Source organism: Sorex fumeus, unplaced genomic scaffold (genome assembly GCF_029834395.1).
Source record: "Sorex fumeus unplaced genomic scaffold, SorFum_2.1 ptg000051l, whole genome shotgun sequence".
In the NCBI taxonomy this organism is placed as follows: domain Eukaryota; kingdom Metazoa; phylum Chordata; class Mammalia; order Eulipotyphla; family Soricidae; genus Sorex; species Sorex fumeus.
Genome location: NW_026606108.1, coordinates 11651294 through 11678223, shown reverse-complemented (window position 1 = coordinate 11678223; position 26930 = coordinate 11651294). Strand labels below are relative to the sequence as shown.

At 55.2% G+C, this 26930-nt stretch overlaps 1 protein-coding gene across 1 annotated transcript in view; it reads left to right on the top strand.

Moving 5' to 3' along the window:
- Positions 1 to 3065: 3065 nt before the first annotated feature.
- Positions 3066 to 26930, top strand: part of PPARGC1B (PPARG coactivator 1 beta) — a 105252-nt gene continuing 81387 nt past the window's right edge. The window contains exon 1 of the mRNA XM_056124657.1: positions 3066 to 3199. Coding sequence (XP_055980632.1) covers positions 3122 to 3199 — 78 coding nt within the window. The 5' untranslated portion in view covers positions 3066 to 3121. The remainder of the gene's footprint in view (positions 3200 to 26930) is intronic.

The window sequence follows — 26930 nt, the reverse complement described above, 5'->3', positions numbered from 1 at the left end:
CCATATGGTCCCCCAAGCACAGCCAGGAGTAATTCCTAAGTGCAGAGCCAGGAGTAACCCCTGAGCATCACTGGGTGTGACCCCCAAAGAAAAGACAAAACAAAGAAACAAAAAAAAAAGAAGCTTGGTATCTCGGGTGAGAGTTTCCAGCGAGCCAGAAGTGCATTTTGAGGACATAGAAGCACTGTAGCACTGTCTTCCCGTTGTTCATCAATGTTCTCCAGCGGGCACTAGTAAAGTCACCATTGTGAGACTGGTTGTTGCTGGTTTTGGCATAGCGAACACTCCACGGGGAGCTTGTCAGGCTCTGCCGTGCGGGCGGAACACTCTCGGTAGCTTGCCGAGCTGTCTGAGGGGGATAGAGGAATTAAGCCTGGGTCGGCTGCATGCAAGGCACACGCCCTACCCGCTGTGCTATTGCTCCTGGATATGGTAATTAGTGAAAAACTTGCCCTAAAGTTGGTGACTTTTCTATGGACACTGGAGTTCCAATAACCAAAGCCTCTGGGGAATGTTGTGAGGCCTTCCCTGGGAGGCCATGGCCACACCCTCCTTTCCTCCCTCCTAGGGTGTTGAAGGTTGCTCTGGGCTCTCCCAGCACAGCAGCTGTCAGGAGCGGGGCTGATCAGATCGGGGACCCCTACAAAGTGTTCAACAGGGCAGAAAAGCAGTGCCTCAGGAAAGCTCGGGTCCTCGGAGCTAAGAGGCTGGCTCTGAGAGCAAGAAACGGCCCATTCCTTGTGCCAGGTGAGGGCCAAGCGATTTATATTTACATGCCTTTAAAAATGAAAGCCTCATAAAATCCCTGTTTGAGGTTGAAGCTAGGCCCGCGGCAAGTGAGTACCAGGCTTCAGGTCTACCTCTAGTGGAATCTATAGTAACTAGTAGCTTGTGCATGTGGTAAGAAAGGGGAGTGAATAATAGTAAATAATGGACTTCAAGGGAAATACATATATATGCATATATATTTATATAATATATTCACATATATAGGTTCACTTTCATGGGTGCTTAGGCTCCAAGCTCCTGGCTCTGTGCTCAGGGGTCTCTCCTGGTGGTGCTTGGGGACCATATTTGGTACCTGAGATCAAACCCAGGCTGGCCACATAAGGAAGTGCTGTAACCCCTGTACTAGCTCCCTGGCCCCGGGATAGATCATTTACCCCCAGATTTACAGATGAGAAAGCACCAGAGGTTAGCATTGGCCCTATAAGGTCAGGCCCCATGCCAAACACTTGACCTGTTTTCACCCCTCAACCATCATAAACTCCCTACAAAGTGAGCAACTTAATGACTCCCATTCCTGTCGGCAAGGCAGCAGCCCTGGGTCTCCAGGCTGTGCGAGAGCTTTACAACCAGGCTTTTAGCTTGAGTTGCCAAGTAAGGACTGAGATGTGGGCGAGCTGGGTCAGAACCCAGGACTCCTGACTCCCAGGCTCCAGGTAGGCGCTCAATTGGAATTCATTGTTCCTTAAAAGCGTGCTGGCCTGCAGCCCAAAGAGTGAAATCACACCCCGCGGTTCTGGGAACCACGCGAGCTCTGGCTGCTGTGGTGTTCAAGTCTGAGCAGGTGAGCTGGGGACTCTCCCTGCTTTCCCCTCTCGCTGGGTGGGGTGGGAGGAGGGCAGGAGACTCGCCTGCCCAATAGGACGGGGCGAAACCTTCCCGCCTTCACGCCTTTACCCAGGCTGTGCCCTGTCTCCGTCCAGCATACACCATGAGGTGAGTTCAAGGCTGGCGTCAGCACGCCTGACCACTGGGACACTCCAAGTGTACCTTGCCTTCAGCTGGGCCACTTCCTTATCTGCACAAGGCATGGGATCACTGCTGCAGGGTAGTAGAAAAACTCTCCAGGGTTTTCTTCTTCCAGTTAACACATTACTAAGCGCCTACTATGCACCAGGCACTAGGGGTAACAGCAAATAGATGCGAGTCCAGCATGCAAGCGTCCTTCAAAGACTTCTCTTTGAAGTAACTGCAAAATGGCCACTATGGGGGGCCAGAGAGATAGTACAGTGGGTAGGGTGCTTGCCTTGCATGCAGCCAACCCAAGAGGGTTCAACTCCCAGCACCCCATATGTTCCCTGAGCCCTCCAGGAGTGATCCCTCCGCACAGAGCCAGGAGAGAGTCCTGAGCACAGCTGGGTGTGGCCCCCAAACCAAAAATAAATGAGTTTTCATTAAAAAGAAAAAAATAAAGGCCACTTTTACCTAGTTTTAAAGGCAGAGCACTGCAGGTTTCGGTACTGGTGTAGGAAGTGGAAGGGGCGAGGGGTGTTGTGCGGGGCTGGGTCAGTATCATACGGAGCGGTGCCCCTTAGAGATGCCGAGAGTGTGTGGAGGCCCATTGTGGGAAGGTTCATCTAAGAAACTGAGGCCTATGGCCCTAGACGAGCAGGCGTGAGCCAGACTCTAAAGGCATGTGTGTCAAGAGAAATGATTAATTTTTGGAAGAAGGGGAGGGAGTCGGAGAATAAGGGAATGGGAAATCGGGAGGGGGGGTTGTAAAATTTAACAGAATATGGGTCAGCGCATCTTTCCAGGAAAAGAGAAAAATGCCGCCTCCTCCGAGGAGCCTCCCTTGATATCTCAGTCCTAGGCCTATGGAACTTCCCCCCACCGCCGCGGGCTTGCAGTCAGGGCCTGAGGCTTAAGCCCCCGGGGAGGCCAGACGTGGGCGTCCTCTTCCCACCCCTGGGGTCCTCCGCGGCAGGTCCCGCGGCCGTCCGCTCCCCGGGCCTCAGTTTCCCCCGCCGCGCCGAGCAGGTTGTCTCGGAGGACCCGCCCCGCGCTAACGCAACGTGATTCGCCGGGGCCGAGCGGGGAGGGCTGCCCGCATTGCTGCGCAGGCACCGGGCGGTCGGCGGGGGCCCGTCCGCCGGCCTGGGGCGCTCTCCTGGGGGGCGGCGGGCGAGGATCGCGCCCCCGGCCGTGGCGCAGAGGCGCGGGCGCGACCCCCGCGGGCCCGCAGCCGGCCGCCCTGCGGCAGCCGCGCCAGCTCCGCCCCCCGCGGCCGCGCCGGCCGCTCGCGCCGCCCCCGCCGCCCGCCCGCCCGCGCGCGCGCTCCCTCCCGGGCCGGCTCGGCGCTGACTCCGCCGCACGCTGCAGCCGCGGCTGGAAGATGGCGGGGACCGACTGCGGCGCGCTGCTGGACGACGAGCTCTCCTCCTTCTTCCTCAACTATCTGGCCGACACGCAGGTACCGGCCCGGAGGGCCCGGCGGCGGGGCCGGCCGCCGCCGCCGCAGGGACCGGGAGGCGGCGCGGGGCGCAGCGGGGATGGATCGCGGGTTCCAGGCTGCAGAGCCCCCCCTTCTTGGCGCCCTGCGCTGCGCTCCGCTACGGGGGCTGGGGGAGTTGGAGGTTCCCCCCGGCCCATGCGTGCCGGAGGGCTGGGGGCGCTCCGGCCGCAGGGGAGGGTCCAGTCCTGGCCGCCGGGAAGTCCGTTCCCCCGCCGGTAGGGCTGGGGCGCGGGGGTGGGGGGACCGCGTTTCCTTGGGGAGGTGGGGCCCGGCCAAGGTGTGGGGGGGACCCCCCGGCTGGCTGTAGGTGCCGGAGGCGCGCCCTCAGGCGCCCGGCACTTGCTGCCGTACTTTCACGTGGACTTGTGGCCCCGGCACGGGCGCCTGCCCTGGTCCCCGGAGTCTCCGGTGCTCCGGCCTCCGGTCCCCCGCGTGCTGCTGCCGGCCCCCCGCCGCTTCCCATCCGAGCCCGCAGCGCGGAGTTTCCTGCCATTGGCCGACTAAGGGCAGTCGGGGTCCGCGGGGCACGTGGACCTTCCCGGTCTCGCCCTCCGGCGGCGCCCCCCCAGAGGAAAAGCGCGTCCGGATGGGGGCGGAACGACTGTCTGGGGGCGTCTGGGTCCCCCTGCGGCGCGCGGCCCCGGTGCGCGCTCGGCGTTGCGGGGGGAAGGGAAGTCGAGGCGGCGTCCCGGGCTCTGGCTGCGCCTGGGAGCCCCGCCGGCGACACGCGCGTGACAGGAGAGGGTGCTCTGGCGTGCCCGGGGTGTGTGTGTGTGTGGTGGGGGGGGGGGGCGCTGGCAGGAGGGGGGAGAAGCTGGTGACTTGGAGACGGGTGGATGGGGTTGCTGCAGGAATCAGCTGCCGCCGCATCTGCCTTGCACTCGCTGTGCGCGCCCCCCGCCGCAGCCCCTGTATTTCCCCCCCACCCCCCCCACCCCATGCCTGTTGCAAGCGTAAAGTTTTTTGCCCCGGAGTTCGGCTTTTGCGGCGGGCTCACGGCTGCGGGGAGCCGGGAGGCTGGGGGTGCGGCGGAGCCGGGAAGGAGCCCCCCGGAGGCGGGCGCACGCCGGGGGCGCAGAGAGGGGCGGCCGGGCGGAACCGGGCGCGGCTCGCGGGGGCCGGTTCGGTACCTGGAGTGGGAGTGCGAGTGCCGGCTGGTTTTGCATAACACTGGGAGGGAGGGGGGCCGGCCGGGGGTGGGCGGTGGGAGGGGAGCGAGGGAAACTTTGCTGCTTGTTATAATCGGCCTGTCTCGGGGCGGCAGCAGCTGTCATGGGACCGGGTGGGCGGGGAGAGGCTGGCAAGCTGATCCCGGCGCGGAGACGCGACTCGGAGGGGACGCGGCGGCCGAGACGGTCTGCGCCCGGCGCGCTCGGGGCCGGCGGCGGGGCCCGGCGCGGCGCGTGGCGGGCTGTCTGTCGCGGGGAGCAGGCCCCGGGGCTGCGGGGGAGCCGCGGGGCGGCGCGGCGGCGGCCGTCGCGCTCGGGTGGGTCCGCGGAGCACGGCGAAGGCGCGGGCGGCTGCGAGCGCGCGTCCCCGGGCGCGTGGGGGCGGGGAGGGTGCGTGTGCGCCCACGGGCCGCCCGTGCACACGCCGCGCGCGCCGGGCGCGTACCTTTACCTCTGACGAAACTGCGGTGGAGCTCGCCGCCCGCGCCTGTGTCTGCGCCGGCGGCCGCGCCGGGCCCCGGCCCCAGCCGATGCGACCCGCCCGGGGCCGGGGGCCGCCGGGGTCGTGCGGGCCGGGCGGTGTCGCGCCGGGGAAGGTGCGCTCTGCACCCTCCGCGCCCGCCGAAGGAGACCCGAAAGAGCCCCAGCTGCGTTTAGGGGACCCCCCCCACCAGCCGGATGCCTGCGCCCCGGGACCCCAGGCGCAGCGTGGGGCTCCGCCGTCCGCGTACTTTGGCTGGCCCATAATTAATCATTTGCCTTTTAGCCGCCCCGCGGGCCCGCCCTGCAGGGTTCACCCAAGGAAACTAGAAAATTGGGTAATCAGGTGTCAGCAGAAGCAGCGCAGTGAAAGTTAATCTGGGACGTTTGCTTTTTTTATTCAGCCACGTGACCCCCGAGGCGCTGCCGCCGATCCTCGCCGGCCCAACTTGGGAAGTTGTAACTGATAGGGGGAGCTTCGCGGTCGCCCCTACAAGGTCTCGAGTCCAGCCCGACAGGACCTGGGCGGGCCCGGCGGGCCGCCTTATTTTACATTTGGGGATAGAGGCTGTGAGGCGCGAGCGGCTTGGACAGGACCACGCAGCCAGCGGGTGACAGAGCCACCCAGGGCTCCTGACTCCAGGTCCTGTGTGTTACCTCGAAATAGCACTGGACTTGGAGTCAGAAGGCCTGAGTGGAGTCGCCTTCCCCACTCTCTGGCTGCGTGACCCCGGAGCAAGCCATTTTTGACCCTCCAAGCCTCTCTTCCTCCATCTGTCAAATGGGGCTGGTCTTGCCCCACTGATGAACAGACCAGACTGCCCGTGGTGGTGGGGGTGAGCTTCTCTCTTGCATGTGAGCTGTCTGGGAATCTGCACCTTCCCCTCCCCCCCCACTCCGCCCCCCTCACCGCCCCTCCCCTCCCGTCCCCTATCTCCCCAGTTTGGAAGGGGTGGGGAAAGTGAATCAAAAGGTAACTTATTATAATTTAACCAAAAGACTTGGGTTATCTTTGGTGGATAATCCAGGGCGAGATAGGGGGACGACTTCTGTTTTAGGGGAATTAACTTTTACCCTTTTGGGCCAAAGTTCAGAAATTCAGCAGAGCAAGGATTGGGCAAGTTTGGTGGAAAGAGGACTGTATCCCTAAGGACAGTTCGCTGTCTGCCTGTAGCACCCTTTCTGTCGCCCAGCCTGTACCATCTTTTCTAAAGGCATTTCCCCCCTGCCCCTTATCCTGTTCTCTCTCCCCGTTGCTTGTCTTTGTTGGTTACACAACCAAGCATTTTGTATGTGAGTCCTGTGTCCCAGTAAGAGTCTAGAATTAGTTGTGTCTTTCATCTCTTTGTGTCCTCGTGGCACCTGTCAGGGTGCTGAGTGCCTTTGCTCAGCTCTTGGCTAGGCACGTGAGTTCAGCCACAGAGACTGCCGGGCATGAGAAAGGGAGGGTGCGGGGTGAGGTGGAGAGTACAGAGGGCTGCAGCTGTGGGCATTGCCACCCAGCAAGGCCCACACTAAATATGGATTTAGTGTTTCCTGGGACATCAATCATATGTCAGAGTTGATAAGAACTCTGTAAGCCGTCTAGCTCGACCCCTTATCGTCTAAGAATATTTCATTATAGAACTCTTAGAAAGGATTGGTTTCCATTAAGAAAAGAATGGAAACTGTCATCTTACCCAAAGGGTAACTAGCCATCTACTGTTCATTTTCATAAATATTTCCAGGCTTTTGGGGTTCTTCCTATTCTTTACAAAAATGAAGTCATTCTTTGTTTATTCATTGTAATTGGGAATCACGTTGTTGAAACTTGCTTTTTTTTTTTTTATCGTCCAGACCACTATGCTGTTTGACCTTCTTGCCATATCAATAAATGTTCTACTTAAAACCTGGGTGGTTTGATAGTATTTCATTGAGAGTTAAACCAACTGTATCCTTGACTATCAGCCATTCACGTTGTTGATGGATGTATTGGCTATTGTAAGTCATATTGAAATGACTATCTTCGCGCATGTGTCTCTTTTCATTTGAATTCCTAGAAGGGGAATTACTCTGTCAAAGGAACTTTGCAGGCATTTGGTAAACACATTTGTGGGTTGCCTTCTAGAAAGATTGTGATAATGTACACACTTATCACCGCTGTGTAGGAATGTTGATTCCCCATACCCAGAAATCTCTTGGCATTTTTTCATTTTGCCAGTCTGTTCATCGATAAATTCTGCCATTCACATTCTACTACGCATCTCTTTGATTCCTTGTGAGGCTGAGCCTTTGCCTCAGAGGGTGATGGGCCATTGTGGTTCTCTTTGATGAAATACCAGGTGTGTGAACTTGGCCCCTTTTCAGCAGCTAGACCCCTGAGAGTTCTAAATCTGAATCTGAACTTCCAGGAAGGGGACCCTGCCACATATGCCACATGATGACGGGAGAGAGTGACTGGAAGTTCCAGTGTGCACTTGAGAGGTTTGGAACGCTGCTGCCGAAGCCAGGACTAACTTTCCCAAGTCCAGTTCCCCCGTCTGTGATGCAGGTCACAGGGCAGCATTTGCTGGGTGCTGGGGCCACTCTTGCCCTGCGTGAAGTCAGGGCCAGCAGGCTCGCCTGAACTTGGACAGGCCATGGTCCCTGGCTATGTTTCCCTGATTCTGGGCCCCATGGTTGCTGGGTTTTTGGGTGTTGCTGGTAGCTGGGATACCTGTGAAACCCAGGAAAAGCAATGGCCCCAGCTGGGGGGGGCATATTTGCCCTTCTTTGAGGAGCTGTCCCCTCCCTGCAGGCCTGCCAGGACCCCCACCACTGCCAGCATGTAAGCCGCTTCTTCCTTCTCTCTGGAGTGACAGAAGGAACTCTGGTTGGAGTCAGAAATGACCTGGTGAATGGGGACTTGGATGTCCAGTGACAGCCTTGAGTGCTACTCTGTGTGCTCTGCGGTGCCTTCTCCTGGCCTGACATCCTTCCAGTTTTACCCAGCCTCCACGGAGGCAAATGCTCTCTTGTTCATCCCATTTTATGGACGAGGTAAGAGAACCCCCTGACTGGTAAAGAAAAGCCTCTTGTAGCGCTGTCGGAAGCAGAAGAGCCAGGATTAATTCTGGTCAGTTGTGGGTTCCTGATTTCCAGCCCCTTGTGTGAAGGACGGCATGTGGATAGAGAGAAGACAGAACTCCGAAGTCCTGATGCTCTCGATCTCATTTTCTAATTCTGAGAAAGAATCCAAGACCAAAGGTTGGGAAGGAATGAATACACATACAAGCATTAGCTTGGAATTTTACATGTATTATATATGATAGGATGTAACACTGTAGCGCTGTCCTTCCGTTGTTCATTGATTTATTTGCTCGAGCGGGCCCAGTAACGTCTCCATTGTGAGACTTGTTGTTACTGTGTTTGGCATATGGAATACGTCACGGGTAGCTTGCCAGGCTTTGCCGTGCAGGCGAGATACTCTCAGTAGCTTGCCAGGCTCTCTGAGAGGGGCAGAGGAACCGAACTTGGGTTAGCCCTACTGCTGTGCTATCACTCCAGCCCTTATATAATAGGATATATAATTATAATATAGAACATATAATATATAACATTACAGATTACTCTATTATAATCTATACTTTATATAACAATATATTATATAACAATACATTATAATATATTCTATATATCATATATGTTATATATAAGTATATGAACTTTAACTTGCGCGGAGCATTTTCTTTGAACCACGCAAGCAGGACAGAATCCTATATTGAGCTAATTTCTGTCCAGGAGTTCTTTTTCTTATGTTAAAAATAAAAAGGAGGTAGGGGGAGCAGTTCTTGGTAATGGACTCTGAAAGGAAACCAGGAAGAAATCATTTGGAAGAGAGAAAGGAAAGGTCATTACTGTCTTTCCCAGGCAGTAGTGAAAAGGGCCCCCTCCATCCCTCCCTGCCTCTTGCCCTGCACCTGCCCTTGGTCCTCTCTCCTGGATTCTGCAGTTCCTCCCAAGGAGATCTTTGCCACACTGGACTCTGCCCTCTCCCACTTGTTGGGGCCCTAGGGCTGGCCAGGCTTCCAGACTGAGTCAGGACCTGGGCTCACATATCACTGGCCACCCCAGCACTTTTACGCTAAGGCCTGGACTGACTCTCCTTCAGGTGCGTTGGAGTGTCAGTCCCCCCCCCCCCCCCCCCCCCCGCCCCCTGGCTTTATCCTGAGTTGTCTACCAATCTCATTGGATCCTGTTTCACCCTGATTCAACTTAGCTCATGAATCGTCTTCCTCACAGCTCACCCTCCTATTTGTTTCTCTCTCCTTCCCCCCTATTTTCTTTACTTACTGCACCAGGCCCAGCCCCCAGGGATGTTTTTGTTTTATTCCTATTTTGGGGGGTGTTCTGGGGTCAGTGCTCAGAACCTTGTGGTGCTGGGAGTGGAACCTGGGGCTCCAGCGTGCAGAGCATGTGCTCAGCCCTTTGAACTGGCTCCCCCCTCCCCCCCCCACTGTTTTGGTGATGCCTTCCCTCCCCTCTGCCCAGCACTCCATGAATGCCAGCCTGTCCTCGCTGCTGTCAGCCCACCCAGGCTCAGGGCCTGGTTCTAGTACCTGCTGACTGTGAGCCCTCTTTTTTGAGGTTGCAGGGGCAATGGAACGCTTTGCGCTTCCATTTCCTCTTGCGTGAAGGCAAAGATCAACCACACATCCCCCAGCAGGTTGCTGCAGAGTTCCTAAAAATCCGCTGGTCAAATGGATCAGAAGCACCAGATGCGATGCCTGGTGTATCGTAAGCCCCGAGTAATAGATACCGTTCCTCCTAATTCCATCTCCTTCACAGTTATTCCGGAAATCACTTGGGAAGAGGGCGAGGAGTTTTGTTGGTTTCTCCTGCAGCTCGTGCCCATCTGAGCTGAGTGGGCCACATCCTCAGGAGAGACGCTGCTGTGCTTCCTGAGAAGGGACCCACTTGCGAATGTCCCGAGGAATGGCCTGGAATGCCCCCATACTCATGCCCATCTCAGGGTGCGCCCAGCTGACCTGCCCTCAGCGCCCCCTCCCACTCGGCTCCTCTACAGCTTTCTAAGCCATCTCCAGGCCCCAGCCACCGGTGTGGTAGGGCGACTTACTCCACCGGCATTTGGTGTGCTTTGATCCTGTAACTGTGTTGGCAATTCCGAGAGGGGAAGGAATGGTATTTTTAGCTTGGTTCTTCCAGCCCAGGTTCTCCTTTGAACATGTATCTCACCCTCTTGTCTCTGTGTTGCTTTGCTTGCTTATTTCCCACTCTGGAGAAATAACCTGTGTTATTTTTTGAAGAACGAGAGAGAAGCCCGTGTTCTCTCATGAACTCCTGTTTCTCCCTTTCTGTCCCCTCAGCATCTTTCTAGATAACTTTCAGTAAGAAATGATCTTGCTTAAAAAAAAAAAGACTTCATATTCTTGTCCTGGACTAGCATTGTGGTTAACCAAGAAGCAGACGAGTTCTTATGCTGGCCGATGACGAGCAGAGGTTCTCTGAAGAGAACTGTGTGTTTCGCACATGGCACTGTGCAGTGTCAGACGCATGGCAGGGGCCTGTGGCCCAGTGAGCTCCCAGCACCTGGCTTCAGCTCTTCTCCTCTGGGGCTGCTTTGCCCCAGAGTGTGAGGGCATGGGTCTCTCCGGCCCCCATGGGGTTGGCTCCCTCTGCCCTGTCAGTAAGTGGGACGAGGTGCCCAGGGTTAGAAGAACCACCGTGAATCTACTCAAAACAGTTCTTTCCCACCCAGCCTGGCCTGGGAGAGAGGAAGGGGAGGCACTGAGAACATTAGATCTTTCCTTGCTTTCCCTAGGGGGGCACTGAGGACAGGCCCCCCAGATGGGGAAGCCCAGGCCCATCTGCTACCCAGAGGCTAGGAGGGGAGGTGGGTGCGGGGTACAGACAGAGTAGCCTGGCCTTGGTAGGCCTCCTTAGCCTGTCTCTCTCCAACCCTGTGCCTTGGTTTTTATCTTGCTTTTTGAGCCACACTTGGGGGTGCTTTCCTAGTTTCTCAGGAGACCAAGGGATGCTATGGATGTAACCCAGGGCTCCTACACACACATTTTGAATTCTGAGCAGGCCTCCTTCTGGGGCTTCGTGCTTGCTGTGGGCCAGGGGTGTATCCTCAACCCCTGGCCAGTCAGGACACGTTTCCTTTGTCTTCTCACTGTTCCTCGACCCCAGGCACCTGTGACTTTGGATATCCTCCTTAGGGGCTCAGCACCTAGAAGGGAGACAGTGTCCTGGGCTGAGCAGCCTGGGTCTGAGGCCACTCCACTGGGCTGGACAAGGTTCTGCAGACTGTCTCCTGGAGGCTTCTGCCTGGTGGTGCCTGAAGTTGGAAATTAGCTGCCTTGGTCCAGACCAGGTGGAAGGGACCATGGAAAGGCAGTTACTGCCCCACTGGGGATCATTATCCTCAAAGACTTGGAATGACTGCCTTTTAGGTACAGAAGAAAATAATTCCCCTCATTGGTTTAGGTACCCGAGAAGGCTTCAGAGCTAGGATTGGGTACCACTGGGGCAAGCCTGTGGACTTGGCACCACATTTCTTTTTCTTTGCTTTTGTGCTGTTGATATTTAACTTAGGTAGATAATTTGGAGGCAGTTTGGGGTCATACCCGCCAGTGTTCAGGGGTTATTCCTGGTTCTACTCATGGTGGGGCTCAGAGACTATATGCAGTGCTGGAGATCGGACCTGGGCCAGCACTCCAAGGCAGTGCTTTCCCCTCTATACTAGCTCTTTAGCTGGACCTGTGTCTTTGTTGTTGTTTGTTTGGGGGCCACCCATGGCAGTGCTCAGGGCTTACTCCGGATTCTGTGCTCAGGGATCACTCCCAGCGGTGCTCAGGGGACCATGTGGCTGAGGACTAATCCAGGGTCTGCTTTGAGCGAGGCAGGCCCCTTAAGCCTGTCTCTCTCCAACCCTGTGCCTTGGTTTTTATCTTGCTTTTTGGGGCCACACCTGGGGGTGCTTTCCTGGTTTCTTAGGGGACCAAGGGATGCTATGGATGTAACCCAGGGCTCCTACACTCAAATTTTGAATTTTGAGTAGGCCTTGGAGCCTCTCCCCGGCCCTGCCTTGGTCTTTTCAACCTAGGAAATGGGGCTGTGACAGTGGCATCATCTCAAGGGTGTTTGTGGAGACTAGTTGAGAAGGTGCCTAGACAGCGTGTAGAAATGCTGATTTGTCTGTGCCTTGGCTAACCCACAGGTGAGCTGCTGGGCCGAGCCTGCGGTCCCACTGAGCACTCTGGTCTCCATCCTGTTTAGGCCCCCGGGGTTCCTCCTTCAGAGAACTTTGGTTTTTGTTTCCCTTTCACTTCTGTAGGGACAGACCGAAGAGGAATCCCCTCTAGACTTAGCAGGTGTTGCAATACTGACTTTTAGGAAACAGAGAGAATGAGAGGCCGCAGGAAGAGGGGAGGGGACGCACCAGATTGTGGGTAGAGCTGGCTGTGGAGGGCCTCCGCTGTGGGTCAGTACTGGAGGCCCGCCCCTTGCCGTGCAGCCTTGAGCAAGCGTCTTCATCTCTCTCTCTCTCTGACCAACCCTGCTGGCCTCAGAGGCAGAATCGAGGCTGCTGGTGGCGCGGCCTTCTTGCATCACCAAGGAGGATAAATAACGCTGGCAACGCTGCTTGACATACCGTGAGGGCTCAGGAAATGGGAGCTGCTCTGATGAACAAGGGCAGTGAGACCCACGTGAGGTTTCAGGGTGCCGGGAGAGCCTGAGCCCGTGGTATGCCCTGAGCCCTCGGGTTCTGGATGTTGAGCTCACCCAAGCAGAGGCAGGCCAGGGCCCCCGGGAGCTGTCTGCTTGGCCAGGCCTGGCTCTGTCCCCGGGACCAACCTGCTGTCTGAGGCCCTGCTGTCGGGCACTCGGCGTTGCCAGCCCTGCCTGGGCGAGATGGATGTTCCCCGGCAGCTCTGCGGCACGTTTTCGCCTTGTGCTTGCCTGGCAGAACAGTCATTTAGCAGAGGGAGAGCGAGGAGACTTAGAAACCAGCCCTGAGCACTGCAGCAGCCCAGGAGCGGCTCCCTGATGTTGCCATGGCAAGCAAAGCAGCCTTGGCAACGTGGCTGCTGGAGCCTTTATTTCTGCTCTCCGCCTCCTAGCAGGGAAGCATTGGTACCCGGGACACTGGGACCAGGCCCTGCCCTGGCCCCAGGGGACCTAAGATGACCCAGCCTTCTTCAGGGCACTAGTGACCCCTGGGCTACATCTGCAGTCTCACTGTGCGTGACCAGCAGAGCCTACCCCAGGGGCCTGGCCCTCAGCGTGTGCCCGTCTGCCCACCTCCATGCCACCCTGGACGGCCACCGCCTACACTGCCAGTTCCATTGCTCCTAGTGCGAGCAGGGTGAGCGGGGTGAGCAGGGCGGCCACTCCACGCTAGAGCCTGTCCCTAGCGCTGGTGATGGGAGTCTGAACAGATCCTGCCCTACCAGGTCTGGCACCAGATCACTCAGATGCATCGTCACATTGGTCTTGGAAGTCACCCCCATTTTATTATGGAGTAGACTGAGGTCAGCTCTGCAATTTGTGGTGCTGTGGTTCCTTCCCTCGGCCTTATAGCCACTAGGGCCATTGACATGAGGAGGGGGGGGTCTGTCCCTTTTCCCTCCCCATCCACTTCTTTCAAGACCCAGGTCTGGTCTAGTGCCACCTCCCATAATTTTTACCCCATTCCCAGAAGCTCCCTGCCTCCCATTCCCTTGATTCCACCACCCTCCCCCCTTTCCCCCCCCGCCCCAGACAGCTGGCATGTTCTGTTCTCTCTCTCTCTCTCTCTCTCTCTCTCTCTCTCTCTCTCTCTCTCTCTCTCTTCTCTCTCTCTCTCTCTCTCTCTCTCTCTCTCTCTCTCTCTCTCTCTCTCTCTCTCTCTGTCACCTGGATGGATTGATGTCAGTCGATTGATTCTCCCCCCAGGGCTGAAGGGGAGATTTCTGAATGTCCCGGTGAGGAGTTTGGACTTGGCAAAGTCATGAGGCAGCCAAGGTTTTGTTTTCAGTGTGAACAGTCAAGAGCAGAGGACAGTAATGACCACCAGGGCTGTGCTGAGTGCTGTGCTCGGACATTGGGGTGCGTTATCTTGGACCGGGCTTTGGCTCCCTGGTGAAGTTGGGACAGTGGCAGATGAGGAGTGTGGGACTTGACTCTACACACCTGGGCAGGGTGGGGAAGGGCCGGGATCTGTGGTTCTGCAGAGCATTGGCCTGCTCCGCTGTGGTGTGGCTGATCTTGCTGAATGCACAGCAAGGATTGGAGTGGGGTAACGAGCCACAGAGAGGGGGCATCTGCACTTGGCCTCAGCCAGGGGGTTCAGCAGAATGAGAGGGACATAGGAGAGAAGGAACGGGTGTGAATGGGCTCTGTAAAGTCCCTTTCCTGCCAACGTGCGGTGCAGGAGGATTTGTACAAGAGGGAGTGGCTGTGTTTTCAGGACCCCCGTGTGCTAGCACCTATTCCCTTTTCTCCCCTTCCCCAGAGCCTCGTTAAGTGCAGGGCTGGCTCCAGCCTGTGATAACCCTTGTGTATTTACTGTGCTGTAAACTCTGCAGGATTGGAGTTCCCAAGGAGGGACTTCATCTTGCCAGTTCACCCTCAGTCCCTCAGTGCCTTAATAGTTCCAGGTATGGACCCGCCCGGAAGAGAAGCTCAAAGGGCTGGAGGACACGGCATGCCTGCAGGAGCCTGGGTTTGATCCCCGGTACCATAGGGTTCCTCAAGCATTGCTATGACTGAACCCTGAGCACCAGGCTTGGAGCAACTCCTGAGCACGGCTGGGTATGGCTCTAAAAGAAAACCGAAAACAAACAAACAAACAAACAAATAAACAAAACCCAACTTGGTTCCTGGCACCCTCTTGGAATGCAGTAAATATTTCTTGAGTGACTGAATGAGTGAAAACACTTCATCTTCCAGAAATTTCACCAACCAGTTAGTTACCTGGCTCCTTCTCTGTGCTGGAAGCTACATGACGATGTTTGGGGGAGGGAATTGTAGGAATCTCCACAAAAGGAGACCCCCCCCCCCCCCCAGCCCTTGTCTCCCAGATAAGCCTTGCACACAAAGAAATCAAGCTTCCAGAAGCTCCTAGTGGAACACACCCCTAGGTGTGGTATATTCCAGCACACTGAGGAGGGGCTGGGGGGGGGGGGTGTGTCTTCAGGGAGGTAACTGTTCATGGACAGCTACTTAGGCCAGAGGCAAGGGTCAGGCCGGAAAAAGGTGGGTTCAGAAAGGGGCACGGGGTCTGGCAAGCTCAAGCTAGTGCTTGCCCCTCATGGCTCAGTCCCTGGCATCGCATGGTCCCCGAGCACACCAGTAGAGTCCCCCAGCACAGTCGTGTATGGTTCCCAAGTACTGCTGGCGTGACCCAGTACTTTTCCCCCCCGCTAAGCAATAAGGGAAGGGAAAGGAAAAGGGGAAGAGGGGACCAGGGGTCACAGGCTCAGCCCAACGACTCTGCCTCCGTGCAAGTGTCTTTGCTTGGAATCTCCCCAAGACTGAGTGTTGCACAAGAGACACACATTCTTCTCCTTCATCCCTCACACCCCACCCCACCTTCCTCCTTGGGATTTATTTACTCTTACTTGAAACACAAGTTTGGCAGTCCAGGCCTCTTGTGATCAGAAGCAGCAGGTCAGCTCTGGAGGGGTGAATGTGTGTGTGTGTGTGTGTGTGTGTGTGTGTGTGTGTGTGTGTGTGTCGGTCTGTGCCTGCGAGTGGGCGGCAGGGACCGAGCCCGACCAGAAGCCCCTTCCTGACTTCCTCACTGTCTGCAGGGACAAGGCTGAGGGCCACAGGCACGGGTGGGGGCCCCCATGGAAGAGCACATTCTGTTTGGTGATCTTGTCGGAAGCCAGGAGGAGTGAGAACACACTTTCCGATTACTGTCTACATTAGGAAGTCTATTTGGAAAGTTTGAACATTATCGATAAGCTTTGCTTATGGCAAGCACAGAGTGCTCCTCCATTATGTTCAAGGAATGAGGAGGTCAGCTCGTTCAGCTGTCCAGTTGGAAGGTTCCCAGTTTCCTAAGGTGAGCTAGTGTCGGTCCTCACTCTCAACTGACAGTATCACCTTTCGAGGCCCCAGGCTCTAGAAAGAGAGTCACCAATGCTGATTAGTCTCAGGAAACTATGCAGTTTAGTTGAGAGTGCGTGGCCTCTAGGACCCAGTCCTCTGGTTCTGATCGCAGCTGCCTCATGCTGTGTGACCCAAGGAGTCAGACAGCGTCTCTGTGCTCTGGTTGGCCAGTTCCCAGTGGAGTGACAGTGGTGCTGCCTTCTTGGGTTGGTTGGACTAGGAAGGGACGCTCAGCCACAATTGGACGCGGGAATCAACCGTGTAGTTAAAAGACAGTGCATTCTGTGGCCAGCCTAGCCTCATGAGAAAGGAGGACCTTGGCCAGCAAGCCCTTCAGTGTCCATATTTTTATTAGAATGTTTGAAATCACTTAATTGGAAGGTTAACCGGCAGTGCTTGAAGGACAGGTGGTGCTGGAGATGGAAACCTGGGCTCTGTCAGGGAAAGCTGTGTGCCGCAGACCCCCACCCCCCACCAAGCCTTCTCCCCAGCTTTGAGCATCTGTGTTCTTAAAGGGCCCTCTCTCTTCCCCCCAGTTGCCGCTCTGCTCTGGTAATATTGTCAGCAGTTCTGTGTAGGGGATAGAATGATACCAGGGTGAAGTGACAGTCTCATCGCTCTGCATAGTCGAAACAGAGTCCTCTCTCGTGGCAGCCTGCTTTGGTCCTGGTGGGTAGATTGTACTTGGAGAAAGTCTGGCCTTAGCTCTGTGGTTTGCCCTGCCCCTCACGGTCCTTCCTGCCTGTCTCACCCCCCGCTGGGATTGAGAGGCTGCCTGGGCCACTCCCTCCCATCACCTCAGCCCTGTGTGCGGAGGCAGGAGGCGAGGATTACTCGATTCCATTTGACAGATGGGAATGATCAGGTGGGGTTCTGCAGCACCGGATGTCTTAGCGCTGCCTTTTCATCCCGAGCTCCATCCCGGTGACTCTCAGTCACACTCCTGTTTGCTGGGCATATCAGGAGGTCGGGAAAGGTGCGTGATTATGTCAAGGGGGTGGAGGTGGGGGGCTGGAAGGAGGGGAAGGAGGAGCCTGGAGGAACGTAGCCCCTCTGGGTCAGAGAGTGCTGGTGATGGCCTGGGCCACGGGGCAACTAACAGGACTCGACCTCACTAATGCCACGCAGTGCATCATCTTCCTGCCTGCCGTGCTCCAGCTCATCGTTCTCCCAGCTGGAAGTGCTCCGGCCCTGGCCCTTCTGTCCAGTACCTGTTTTCTTTCAGGAATGACCAGCATTACGTGCATGTCCACTCCTCAGCTCCTCTCTGATTCTCCTGTTGCCCCCTGTGGGGACAGGAAGCACCTTACAGACCGCATGTGGCTTCTCTCATTCCCATGTCTCCCCAAGCACCTGGCCACACACAGGTGTGGCATTTGCAGAACGTCTCTTGAATGCATGAATGGATGAGCCCGTAATCTGCCGGGCCTCTGTGCTGAGCTCCCTTAACGCTCCCAACAGCCGCAGGCACTGAATACTTCCACCGGCCCATTCTCCAGGTGAGGGAGGTGGGGAGAGAGAGTTCCTCTGATGACAGAGCGCAGGGAGCCCCAGGGCCCCAGCGGGCAGGTGTGAGCAGGGCCTGCCCCAGTGCCCCGACCTCATCACTTTCTCCAGGCTTGGAACCGCCCCACCTGGCACTGCAGGTGGAGCCGCCAGGTTCCTGCTCAGCAGTGCGAGGCCTCCAAGCCCTTGCACTTTGTCCTACTGGCCAAGGAGTGGCTGCCTGGCCGGGACTTTGTGGACCAGCCCCCAGCAGGAATGTGGCAACTTCCCTCTGCTAGAAGCCTTGTTTGGTGTCTATACCCCAGTCACACAACAGTGCACCTAGAGGCCAGTGGTGGGGTTTGTTTGTTTTTTTTTTTTTTTTGGTTTGTTTTGTTCAGGGCTGACTCCGCCTAGCTCTGTGTTCAGGACTTGGGGCATCATATGGGAATGCTGTAGACTTGAACCCAAGTTGGCCAGTGCAAGGCAAGCACGCTGCCTCCTCTACTATCTCTCTGCACCCCACCCATCCCCCAGTAATGGTATGTGACACCCTCTCCCCAGAGCCAGACTAGTTCGAGATGACTGACTCCATCCCAGGGAGAGGAGGCTGTGAGAAGCAGAAGGAGGCTGAGGGGTTTCGAATCCAGGCAGATTTAGATAGGCCTCCTTCATGGGAACAACCAGGGGATATAAACTAGCCTAATGTCTTGGGTTTAGTCTTTGGCTTTTTTGGGGGGTCACGGTCCTCCCGTTGTTCATCAATTTGCTCAAGCGGGCCCAGTAACGTCTCTGTCATGAGACTTGTTACAGTGTTTGGCATATCGAATACGTCACGGGGAGCTTGCCAGGCTCTGCCGTGCGGGCGAGATACTCTCGTTAGCTTGCCGGGCTCTCTGAGAGGGGCAGAGGAATCGAACTTGGGTCGGCCATGTTGGCCGCTTGTAAGGCGAACGCCCTACCGCTGTGCTATCGCTGGGGGGTGGGCGGGGTAACAACTGGTAGTGCTCAGGCACACAGAGGCCAGGGATGGAATCCAGCTCTCCTGCGTGCAGAATGTGTACACCAGCCCTTTCCCTGGTCCTGGGATCTTGGGGCAAGCAGCTGGCAGGGTAGATGGGTGAGGCTAGGGCCCTGGGGCAGGGGCTGCTTCCTGATGCTGTCACTTAGCAGCTGAGGGCCCTGGAAAGGGGGAGAGGGGTTGGAAAGGCGGGAAGAGGCAGTGTCTGTGTTGTTCTCATCAGGGTTCAAGACAGTTGGTGGCCTGACAGTGTAGTGATGGGTGGGGGTCAAGTGCTACAGAACCATCACTCCTCTCTGAGCCAGGTGGTGACCACTGGCTGGCAGTGTAGACCACTCCTGTCCTGGCAAGAACAGACCCCCCCCCCCCACCCCCAGCTGGCCTTGGAGGTGCCCAGGGCAGATGTTGGGTGAAGAACAGTCAGGACTGGGGCGGGAGCGTTAGTACAGCAGGTAAGGCATTTACTTTGCACGCGGCTGATCTGGGTTCAATCCCCAGCATTCCATATGGTCCCCCAAGCACCGCCAGGAGTAATTCCTGAGTGCAGAGCCAGGAGTAACCCCTGAGCATTGTTGGTGTGACCCCAAAAGTAGCAAAAAAAAAAGTGGTAAGGAATGTCGCAGTAGTCTCCAGGAGGGGCCAGAGTGATAGCACTGTGGACAGGAGACTTGCCTTGCATGCAGCAGACCTGGGTGTGATCCCCGGCACTCCCTATGGTCCTCTGAGCCTGCCAGGAGTGATCCCTAAGCACCAGTAAGCCCTGAGCACAGCCAAATGTGAGCCCCAAACAAGCACTGTCCTGTAGCACTGTCCTCTCGTTGTTCATTGATATGCTCAAGTGGGCCCAGTAACATCTCCATCGTGAGATTGTTGTTACTGTGTTTGGCATATTGAATACGTCATGGGTAGCTTGCCAGGCTTTGCTGTGCGGGTGAGATACTCTCAGTAGCTTGCTGGGCTCTCCGAGAGGGGCAGAGCCCCAAACCCTCCAAGAGGGTTGAGCCCCAAACAAAACAAGAAAAAAATCACCAGTAGGAAATAGCATCGAGATTTTCAGCTCCAGGTCACAAGCGACTGGTGTGTGTGTGTGTGTGTGTGTGTGTGTGTGTGTGTGTGTAGGGGCGTGGGACAGGTGATGGACTTGGAAAGTAACTAGGTTTTTCCTGACCTCACCGCAGAACAGACTCGGCCTCGACACTCGACACTGATTCTGCTGCCCTGTAGAGTGAATGCGGAAGGCTGTGCTTTCTCACCTGTGCTCTGTTTGAATGGCCTATCCTGGCAGAAGTGGGGGATACCCCCACTTCCCAGGTCCCTGAATGACAGGAGAAAGTTGGCAGTGCCGAGTCAGCCCTCAATAAAGTTAATGATGCTAATGATGATGACAGCCATAATAATAATAATTACTCCTATTACCACTCTGTTCCCTCTGTTGGCATGTACCCGTGAAGCACATGGGCCATTTTCACACCCAGAGTGCATGTCCTTAGAAGGATTAAGGCCTTTCATTTCCATTTTGCAGAGGAAGAATCTGAGACCCAGGGACTTCGCGGTGCCCCCCCCCCCCCCATTTTCCTGGCGTCGCCCCCCCCCCCCCTCAGTCCTGCTGAAATCCGCCTGGTGGGTGAAGGAGACTGGTTTTTGAAATGGGTCCCTCAAGCCATTCCTGTCTGTGTCTTGTCTAGACTGAGTTCTCAGGATTATCTTGATTCTCCTTGGAGCAATGATCCCCAATCTTTTCGGAGTTGCAACATTATTCTTCTGTGGGATTTTGCAACACTTGCAATCCCCCACCCCCACCCCAGAAAACTGTAACTTCCGTTGAGCCCTCTTGAAGTTGGTTTTAGGGAAGAGTCTTGCTGAGGATGGGTAGTAAGCAGAGCTGTCCTCGCTTGGGGACAGTCAGGAAGAGGGTCTGGTAGCGCTTTGCTGGGTGACCATGGCAGGTCTGGCCCCCTCTCCAAACCTAAGTTTCTCCATCTCTCCCTCTGACTCATATTTTTCTCTCGTGGGGGCTGGCTTGATTTTGTAAGTTCTGCTTAAGGCAGAACCGCCAGGTACTGGGTAAGGAGGGAGCTTAGTTCCCGGCGACTAAAGGGAGTAGGAAACTTTCATCTCAGAGGACACCGCCTGTCCCGGGCTCCTATCGCCTCACTTGTGTCTCCTTTCCTGGTGACAGGTGCTGACTTCTTTTTGAACTGCAAGTTGGAGGAAAATTGTCACGGGATCAGGCACCTTAAGTGAGTGGGTTCCGAAGGAGGAGAAGGCGGGGGAGGAAACTCCAGGCAAGAGAATCCCTGATTTCCACCCTCCCCCAGTGAATCACAGAACATTTGGATAAGTCACTCATGGGGGTGGAAAGATTGGGTGAAAAGCAGGAACTGAAGGCCAGATTTTTTTTTTAAATGGAACAAGTTATTCAGAATCCTCTACGGTGGATAGATCATATCTCACTTTCTTCCTTTTTTTTTTTTCACTGACTCTTATGCATCTTAAAAATATGTGTATTTTTTTTAGTCTGTTATTGCCTTTTGCTCTTCTGTTTTCACCAACAAGTATTGTAATAGGGGTGGGAGGGTCTGAGGACCCAGAGGCCCTGGGCTGCTGTTCCCTGAGACTCTGAGAGCTACTCTTGGCATCTACTTCCCAGGGACTTCCATGGAAGGCTGCTGAGTCTCTACCTTGAGGTCTGCAATTATTTAAAGAAAGCTCACAGCAAGTGGAAAAAGAGTGACCAGACTCACCATACCATGTGGCCAGGAGGCAATTCAATACTGAGTAACCAACGAACTCCCTCGGGCTTGGCCGGCTGCAGGATTTTGCAGGGGTAGATGAGGTGGGCCCGGAGGCAGGTCCAAGTGGGTTTAGTGGCCCCCCTCGGGCCACCTGCCCAGCGCCTACCTTGAAGAGGGCACCCGCTGCCCACAGAGCAGGGTCTACTGTGAGCCTCACACAAGTGAATTCGGAAGCAGTTTTGTCAGGCAGCAAAGGAAGCTAAAAGCAATGGGATTTAAAACAAAAATTATATATTGCTCTAACTCAGACATTTAATTCATCATTAGCCCTCAAAGTGTTTGGGAGAAGTAACTTATTGTCTTAAATTGCATTTTGACCATTTGTTCAGCTAGAAAAGACAGTTTCAGTTACTGTTAAGATTATTTTTCATGAAAGAATTTAACTAATATTTTTTAAAAGTTCCAGGGTTAGGAACTAATTTTTCAGAGAAAGTCTAATCTCTTTATTTTTAAGAAACCGTAATTTCTTAGTGGGTTAGTCTGTTCAAATGCCTTTCAGTGAAACATGAAATTATTCATTTTCTTGTTTGGGTAAATATTTTTTTTCTTGTTACAAAAGTGACAGGTATTAAATTTATTGAACTAAGAGTATGTTAATAGGCAAAAGAAAAAAAGTTTTTGAGGCCAGGGAGGTAGCTCAGAGGACTGGGCCGTTTAGATTCCCTGAGCATGCTGGGAATTAGGAGTGACCAGCCCCCCACTATGCTGGAACTAGCCCCTGGTCACCTCTAAAATAAACCAAAAGAAGAAAAAAACACAATACCTAGAAATGTAAGTGGAGTGACTGTGTGCGGGTGTGTGTGTGCATGTGTGCACATGTGTGTGTGCATGTGTGTATGTACATGCATATTCGCGCGCGTGTGTGTGTGTGTGCGCGCGCGCATGCTCACTCGTGAAGCCTGGTAGATCTGGTAGATTTCACCACCAGCTGTTATTTGTAGGCTGATTTCTGCCCATGACCTTGAGAGGGAGAGTACTGAGATGTAACTCTTCCTGCCTACCATGGGAGTCTGTTTGCCACCAAGTGGTGTCACTTAGCATCTCTCCTTCTAAGTGGGAGTAATCCCTGCATTGCTACGGAACTGCTGGTCTTACAGTTGTCAGAGATGATTGCAAGTTATAGGACTGTAAATAGACATAGGGCTGTTCCCTGGCGTGTACCCACCGCAGTGGCTGCTGCCGTTTGAATTCAGGTGGAATCAGATCTGGACAATCTGATTACCTCCACATCGTTCCCATGACCGATCACCATCATCCCCCAGATTTAATTGCCATCAGAGCTTGGCTTTTCTCTCACACACAATGTACCGCATCTGTCTAGATATACACTTGTTAATATGTACAAAGCAAGGTAAACACGGTTGCTGGTTGGGAAGGCGTTCAGACCCTGATTTCCTGATTTAGAACCTATTACTCAGCTGGGCTGTTTGAAGTGTTAGCTGACCCACCTTGTGATTCAGTCTGCAACTGGAGCTGACCCAAGGGGAAGAGATTGGGGTGGGAGGTGGGGGAAAGCGTCCAGCTGCTCACCAAGCTCATGTTGAATCTGGTTTCAGCACACAGCATCGTTCTGGAGGAGAAAGACAGCAGATGTGCTTTGCTTCTGTTTTGAAGTGAAATACATGAACCTGCCTGAAAAACGGAAAGAGGTATAGGTGGAAGGCTCCTCTTGTGTTCTGGGCTCCTCTCACTGTTCTCTAACATGTTGTTCTAGAGAGGAGCCGGGCACATCAGCACCCTGGAGGTCTGCCCTCCTACCCTTGCGTTAACACAAAGGAGAGGAAGCTAAGAGTGTTCTCTAGCAGAAAAGTCTGTCTCGATGATCATTTCGTAGTTATATAAGGATGGGCTTTGGTATTGGATTGTTCTGTCCAACCTAACCTGTCTTCTGTTGGGTGTCTGGGTGATTCCTAACTTGGCGCTGATGCTGCTTTGCTGTGACTGCCTTTGCATGTGGTGGGGTAGATGCCACACCCAGGGATGCCCTGTCAGAGGTAGGGTGGGGCACGCTCAAATAGGATGAGCTTGTTAGCTTCACACTCACTGAGTGAATGAGAGAGATGTGTTTGTCCAGGCTTTCCCTGACACGGCAGGGATTAGACATTTTTTTGAGGGGGTGTCACACCCGGCGATGCACAGAGGTTACTCCTGGCTCTGCACTCAGGAATTACTCCTGGTGGTGCTCAGGGGACCATATGGGATGCTGGGAATCGAACCTGGGTTGGCCGCGTGCAAGGCAAATGCCCTCCCCGCTGTGCTGTCGCTCCAGCCCCAGGATCAGATATTTCTGATCTGTGGTTTCGATCTAGTGCCTCTTCCGAGGTTTGATGATGGGGGTGGGTGTCCTTGCTTTCCACTCGTGTCCTCATGATCCCTCACTTTCTTGGACCCTGCCTTCTACTCTGGAACCCCAGGTGGGAGGAGAGAGCCTCCGGTCTTGGGAGTGTGTGCCTGATGCCAGTCCTTGAGTCCTGACCATTGGGCCCTGACTAAGGGGCAGAGTCACTTTCCCCGCCTATACACGTGGCGAGGGTGTTGGCACCCTGAGATGGTCAGGGTAAAGTTGTTTCATAGACTGTGGGAAGCTGTAATGTCATGTTGTATTCTGTTTATTTGGTTTCAGATAAGTACTGATATTTTGGATTCCTGAAACTTTTTTGAGTCTAGTCAACTGGTTAAATAAGTGGGCTGTTTTTAAGAGGTGGGCTTTTTTTTTTTAAGTAGAGGGGGCTTGAGCAATAGTACAATGGGTAAGATGCTTGCCTAGCATGTGGCTGACTTGGTTTCAATCCCTGGTACCCCTGAGCCCCGCCAGGAGTGATCCTGAGCACAGTGCCGGGAAGAAGCCCTGAGCACAGCGGGGTGTGTGTGGGTTTGTATGGCACAAAAATCAAGAAGACAAATGGGTTTCTGCCTCAGGCCCAGCCCGAGGCTGCTTCGAAGGGAATGGGCCCTCCAGTATGGCCAGAGCCATGGGTGATGTGATTCATAGCAAACGCCCCATAGCAAATCTCGTGACGGCTGTGTGACTGAGCCCCGAGAGCTGAACGCTTCAGAGCCATAGTTGTCTCCAGGGGAATCCCAGCGTGGCCCCCTGGTTCACGACAGGCCTGGTCTCTGCTTCACCTTCCCTGTGCCCCCAGACAGTGTGGTCCTTACTGGGATTGGGGTGGGGGAGGCATCCTGGCCTGGCTGTGGAGGGAGGTTCCCTCGGCTTGTCATGGCAGAGCAGTTCCTGTACCACAGGCCTGAAGACAAGCAAGGGGACACTTGATGCAAAAATAGGCCCTCAAGCCATCCTGGAGTGTTGCCGTGGGGCAGCTCAGGTGCAGATGTTGGGAATCTTGCAGGGTCCCTGGCCTCCCTCGGGTGCCCCCTCCCACTTTACTTGCTGGGGGGCCTAGACGGGGCTGCATTGCGGGGCTGCTGTCAGGCATCACATGGGTTCTGCTAGAGTCTGTCTGGAAGCTTGGGGCCAGCCCTGACCCTGTTGCCCAGATGGCTTTCACTGAATTTTCTCCCTGGCTCCCGGGAATTAGACTCAGCCCGAGTCTCTCACCTGGTGCCTTGGTAGCGAAGATCTACAGCTGGTGATGTACGGTGCCTTGTTTGATGCCCCTCCAGGACTGGGCCTGAGTGTAGGAGGGTCATTCTTCCTGGCTGTTCATTATTTGGTCAGTACCCGTTCCCTCTCATGTACCCCATGTCTTAAACCAGTTTCCTAGGAACCAGCCTCAGTGCTGGGCTCTGGAAGACAGCAGGGAGAAGGGGGCACCGGGGAGGGGAGGGGAGGGGAAGGGAGGGGAAGGGAGGGGAGGGGAGGGGAGGAGAGGAGAGGAGAGGAGAGGAGAGGAGAGGAGAGGAGAGGAGAGGAGGGGGAGGGAGAGAGGGAGAGGCAGAGTGAGGTGGGCGTGATGGCAGGAAAATTGGGGACACTGGTGCTGGGAAATGTACACTGGTGGAGGGATGGGTGTTGGAACACTGAAGCCTAATCATAAACAGTCACGTAAGGGTCTATCTCACAGTGACTCAATTAAAAAAAAAAAACAAAAACGGAAAGAAAGAAAAGAAAGCGTAGTTGGTTCCGGAACCCCTCTGAGCTGACGTGTAGAGTGGCATTGGCGAGGTGATATTTTTGTCAGGGTTTATGACAGTTATGGTGGAGGTCTTGAACAGCAGCGCCATCCTTCCCAGGAGACACCAGCTACCTGGGATCCAGGGCTGTGTGTGAGGACAGCAGGGCCCCGAGCATCTTTTCAGAGCAGCTGATGTGTTGTCACCCATGAGAGCAGGCTCACCTGGGGGGGTCTCGCCCAGGGGGTCTTGCCCAGCCAACCCCATGTGCAGCGGGTAGGCCCCCCTGGCGCTCCGTGTGTCTCTGAGATAAGGGGGTGCCACGGGGTGCTTGGACAGTGCAGACCCGAGGCTTCCCGAGAGCAGCACGGCTCTGGCTGGCTATCCTGACCCAGGAGGGCTCCACCTGGCTCTCCATCTGACGGTGTCAAGTCCACGGCCGCCGTCGACACAAAGTCAATTTCCACTCTCCGATCTGTGATTTAACGCCCGGCTGCTCAGGAGAGCTGCAAAGAGTCGAGGTCAGTGGGGCTAATTGGGTGGCTTAATAAGAGGGAGCGTCTCAGAATTGGAATCGCAGGGCCCGGGGCAGGGTCAGGCTGCAGAAGAACCAGGCAGGCTAGTGCCAGGGGCGAGGCTGAGTGGTCAGGCTCAGTCAGAGGCAGCCCGTGGTTATGGCGTCTCAGTGACTCAGAATGAACGGGGACACCTTGGAATCCTGCAGATGCTGCTGACCTGTGAGGGAGGCCTGTGTCTGGGTGTTTGTGATCCAGACAAAGGCACAGGTGGGCAGCTGGGGACCAGTTTCTGCCTGGGGTAGCCTCTCCTGGGTGGGGGAAACTTGTTCTCCACCCCCCCCCCCCACCCTCCGGCCACGCTTATGTCCCCTCCTGCTCAGCTCTATCTGTGGGTGGCATCTGCATGCGTGACGGATGGCCGTGCGTGTGCGTGGGGACCGGGCTCCGCTGGGGCTGGGCTGGACTTGCTGTGTGGGAGCATGTCCAGCCTTTGCCCTGTCTGAAAGAAGAATTCATTTATTCAGCTGCGCACCCATCCAGTCAACTCTACATCCTCGTGTTTGTTCAGGTTTTTTTTTTCTTTACAAAAAAATTCGACTCAGACTCTGCATATTGGGGGGCAAACTGAGAGGGCCACCCAAGGGCCCCGAGGGGCAGGGGCATATTGGGGAAACTATTTCCTGATGGGCCCAGTGACTTGCTCCTTCCTCCCAGTCACCATGGCCTCTTGCGTTTCTTCTGTAGGATCAGAGCCTGTCTTTTAAAATATAAATTCAAAAAAGAGCAACTAATCATAGTTTTGGGGGTGTTTCCCCCACTTCTATGTTTGTTTGTTTGTTTTGGATTACACCCGGAGATGCACAGCGGTTACTCCTGGCTCTGCATTCAGGAATTACTCCCGGCAGTGCTCGGGGGACCATATGGGGTGCTGGGAATTGAACCTGGGTCAGCCGCATGCAAGGCAAACGCCTTACCTGCTGTGCTATCGCTCCAGCCCCTTCTCCCACTTTTAAAGCAGAGATGATTGTGCACTAAGTTAATTAGGAAGTGATCTTTGTAGCATCA